Raw genomic sequence first — 3,689 nt, forward strand, 5'->3', positions numbered from 1 at the left:
ATTGAAAAATATAAATAGAAATATTGATGAAATATTTCTGTTAGTAAATTTTTGAAAAATTTTACCAATAAAAATATTCTCTTGATATATATTAAAAAAAATTTAATAAAAAAAATAAAATAAAACATAAAAATAATAACATCACATTATTTTTATTAATAAAATTACCGACGTAATAAATTATGTAATAATGGAGTTGTTCTTGATATGAGTATAACGATGCAATAAAGATCCTTGATCCTAGTACAATCACACAATGATAGAAGAATATATTCTTGGGTTTTATGGTTATGGAAACTATTGCCTACTAGTTACAAGCCTACAATTACAAGTTTACTATTGAAAGTCTATTGGTTATCAACCTGCTAGTTACAAGTCTATTGAGTTTATCCGCCTATAAGGTTATTAGCCCGTGTAAAGTTACAAACCTACCAAATTTATTAGCCTACAAGGTTATAAGCCTACTCGATAGACATGCAACCAGGTGGGTTTTGAAGACTCTGAATTGCAGTATAATTGTTCTTGATGATGATTTATTGAATGATATTCTATGTCCTCCTTTTCTGTCTAGTATCCTTCTTTAGATAGAGAAATTAAAGGTAATTGTTTTAAATAGATAAATTAAAGGTAATTTTTATTTCAATCTATATCATTCTTTGTTTTAAAGATATTGTAACATATAGATTCCTTTGTCCCTTTTAATTACCTATCTTGATTCATTCTTTATTTTAAAGATCTTATAGTATATAGAGTCCTGTTTTGCTTTCTAATTTCCCACATTGATTGATGCTCACTATACCTAGATTAATCACGCCCAAAACACAAGCCTGCTACCACTTTTGATCCACTCATATCTAAAACAACTCAATATTTACACAAGTTTTGGACGTTTACTGATCTGCAATTAGGTTTGGTACTTCATTCTTCTTGTCCCAGAATTATCCCTTCTTAGTGAATTTTTGTGCTTAACACATTAAGAGAAGGAATCTTTCCATTCAAGAAAAAAATTCACCTCGTGCCATGATTTTTTTTATTAATTGTGAATGTTCGCATTAGCTTATTTATAGCTGGACTAATCTTCTAAGACTTTGAAGTTCCCGTCCATGATCTTTGTTCGAAGAGTTCAATGCATTTTAGAAAAAATTCCTGCACTAGACCTTTCCAGTTCAATCCATCTATTTTCAAAGGCTATGCTCTCATTTGTTATGGTGATAATCTTTTTATATGCCTCTTAAGTTATTCTTCCTTGATCAATGGTAGAGATACAACTGGAAATTGAAGCTTCAGAATGCAAACCTTATGTGGAACTAGTTTATTATCCGTAGTTTATATGCCAATGATTATTTTCTAACTATTTATATATATTAGTAGTTTGTTATTTCCTAATAATATTATATATTTCCAAGTATTTTTATTAATATATCAATGTTTTTATATACAAAGTTGTGTTTGGTTTTAACTTAAAAGGGTAAATGTTCCTCTTGTCATTTTTGGCGTCCTTCAATATATTTGTGTAATTTTAAAAGAGGAGGGCAAGGCTTCCCGAATTGATGTTCAACCCACAAAAACAAGGTGCACTGTTACCATCCTACGAACGAGCTTAACATTAGATTGGTTATCTACTCTAAGTTTTGGGCTATTTTTAAAGCTTAAGAAAAGTTTTGTCAAACTTGTAATTGAACACAGATAAAAAATAAAATGTCTGGGACTTGTTACTATGTTTTTTTTTAATAGAAAGAGAATTTAATATATATATATATATATATATAAAAAGTATATTAAAAAAAATTATTAAGAAAGTAGATTATCTCGGGTTAAACCGGATTCACCCATTAAATAAGTAACCTAGTTATAGATTCCATGTTTTTTTAATAATTTTTTTTAATTATTTTTATTTAAATATATGATAACAAAAATAAATACTCATAAAATCAAGTATTAATCTAATGCCAAGATATTTATTTGATTTTGTGATAACTCTATAAAAAATGAGCTAAAAAAATTATAAAATTATAAAATTTAATTTTTAATTAATTAAAAATTAAAAATTAAAATAAATAAAAAAATTAAACAAAAATCTAAACTTGAAGGATAAAATTAAAGGGAAATATCAATAAAAACTTCAAAAAACTCTGAAATTAAAAAAAAATATTTTTTAAACATTTTAACAAACCTTCACGAAGTTAACCAAGACAAAACATTTACCCTAATCTTAAATCAATTGCATGAAAAGGTATTAAATTAAAAAAAAAATAACAAAATTTTTTTTTAAAAAATACTAGTCTAAAAGCGGACTAAGATGGGTTAATGTGAACCTTAAAATAAAAAAGCTCAGATGGATGGGCCTAGGGGAGATAGGCCTGCATGCATATGCCACTTTAATTTTTTTTTGGTTTACCTTATTTTTTATATAGAAAAAAGCAACCTACAGGTTGCCTACAATAATATATAACCTGTACCTGTCTGTTCAAAATTCAACCATTAAAGAAATAACTAAAAACTAGAAGTGTTTTTAAATCTAAAAATCAATTTTTAATTTATTTTTCTTTTAAAGACACCTGATAAACCCCTTAGAATAATTGAAAAAAAAAACAAATTTATCAACTAAAAAAAGAAAGTAAAAACACAGAACTAATCTAATGTATAATTCTTTCTCCTTATCTTTTCTTTTTAGCTAATATGAAAGTTCAAAAACATTTTAATGATATTTTTTAATAAAAAAAACATCTTAAACACTAAATTTACCTATTTTTTCGTTCAAAACTAAATCAATTAATTTTTTAAATTATTTTCCATCAACTCTCCCTCATCTCAGAGTGATACAACCAAGTCAAATCATTAACCATCTAATCTTAAATTAATCAAATTTTAAAGAATCGAATTAAAAAAATTAATTAAATAACCATAAAAAAAACCATAGAGATTGTTTTCTTTACAACCCTTTTGCTTTCGAATTTTGAGGATGAAACTTCCTTCACTAAAGAAGGTAGATATTTTGCATAAACTCTATTTCAGGTCACGATATTCTGCATTAATTGCTCTGAAAGAATTGCTTGCAAATCGCGTAATCATATTCAACTTTTTTTTTTTAATTCATCATTCATCGTTGAACAAATAACCAATAACATACACAAGAAAAGCTAGGCAGAATACAGCAGCTCCCATAACAACAACCATACGAACCCAGAGAGAGGAAATAAATGCTTTCTGCACAAATGCATCCCATGACCAGAACCACAAGATGGAGAAAATGGACCCAACAGCAGCACCGACCACAGCTTGGTTGATCGTATGAAGTCCTTGTGAGACACGTAACCATGTCTACAAAACGGGTGGTGAGATACAAACATGCGAATCATAGTCATTAAATCCGACAGAAATTTGTCCGGTCAAATAACCGGGTCATGAATTAAAATAGTTGACCTGGATAACCCGGAACAGGTCACCGAGGGGAGCTGAAGGACAATAGTGTTGATGAGGTTGAGCCCGTCAATTACGGGGGAAGAAATAAAAAGCAGCGGCAGATTGGGAACGGAAGGGAAGAGGGGATGTGGTAGTTTGCGTGGCGGCGGCGGCGGCTTGTTTTGGGAAGTCAGATTTTTCTCTTTAAATCAAATTAGTGTCGCTTACTTGTGAAAAAAAAATAGTAGGGTGTCGCCGGTAATACCGGGTCAACCCGGCATATCACC

At 29.1% G+C, this 3,689-nt stretch overlaps 1 protein-coding gene across 3 annotated transcripts in view; it reads right to left on the minus strand.

Moving 5' to 3' along the window:
• Positions 1-2,146: 2,146 nt before the first annotated feature.
• Positions 2,147-3,689, minus strand: part of LOC105116332 (lipid phosphate phosphatase epsilon 1, chloroplastic-like) — an 18,998-nt gene continuing 17,455 nt past the window's right edge. Inside the window, exons 4-5 of one of the 3 annotated variants that reach the window (XM_011013641.1) lie at positions 3,091-3,321; positions 2,147-2,162 (exon numbers count right to left, since the gene is read on the minus strand). In XM_011013641.1, coding sequence (XP_011011943.1) covers positions 3,097-3,321 — 225 coding nt within the window. In that variant the 3' untranslated portion in view covers positions 2,147-2,162; positions 3,091-3,096. Of the gene's footprint in view, positions 2,163-3,035; positions 3,456-3,689 lie in introns of those variants that run through there. The other 2 variants (XM_011013640.1, XM_011013642.1) reach the window with 2 other exon arrangements.

The sequence above is a fragment of the Populus euphratica genome, unplaced genomic scaffold, assembly GCF_000495115.2.
Source record: "Populus euphratica unplaced genomic scaffold, PopEup_1.0 scaffold911.1, whole genome shotgun sequence".
Lineage (NCBI taxonomy): Eukaryota > Viridiplantae > Streptophyta > Magnoliopsida > Malpighiales > Salicaceae > Populus > Populus euphratica.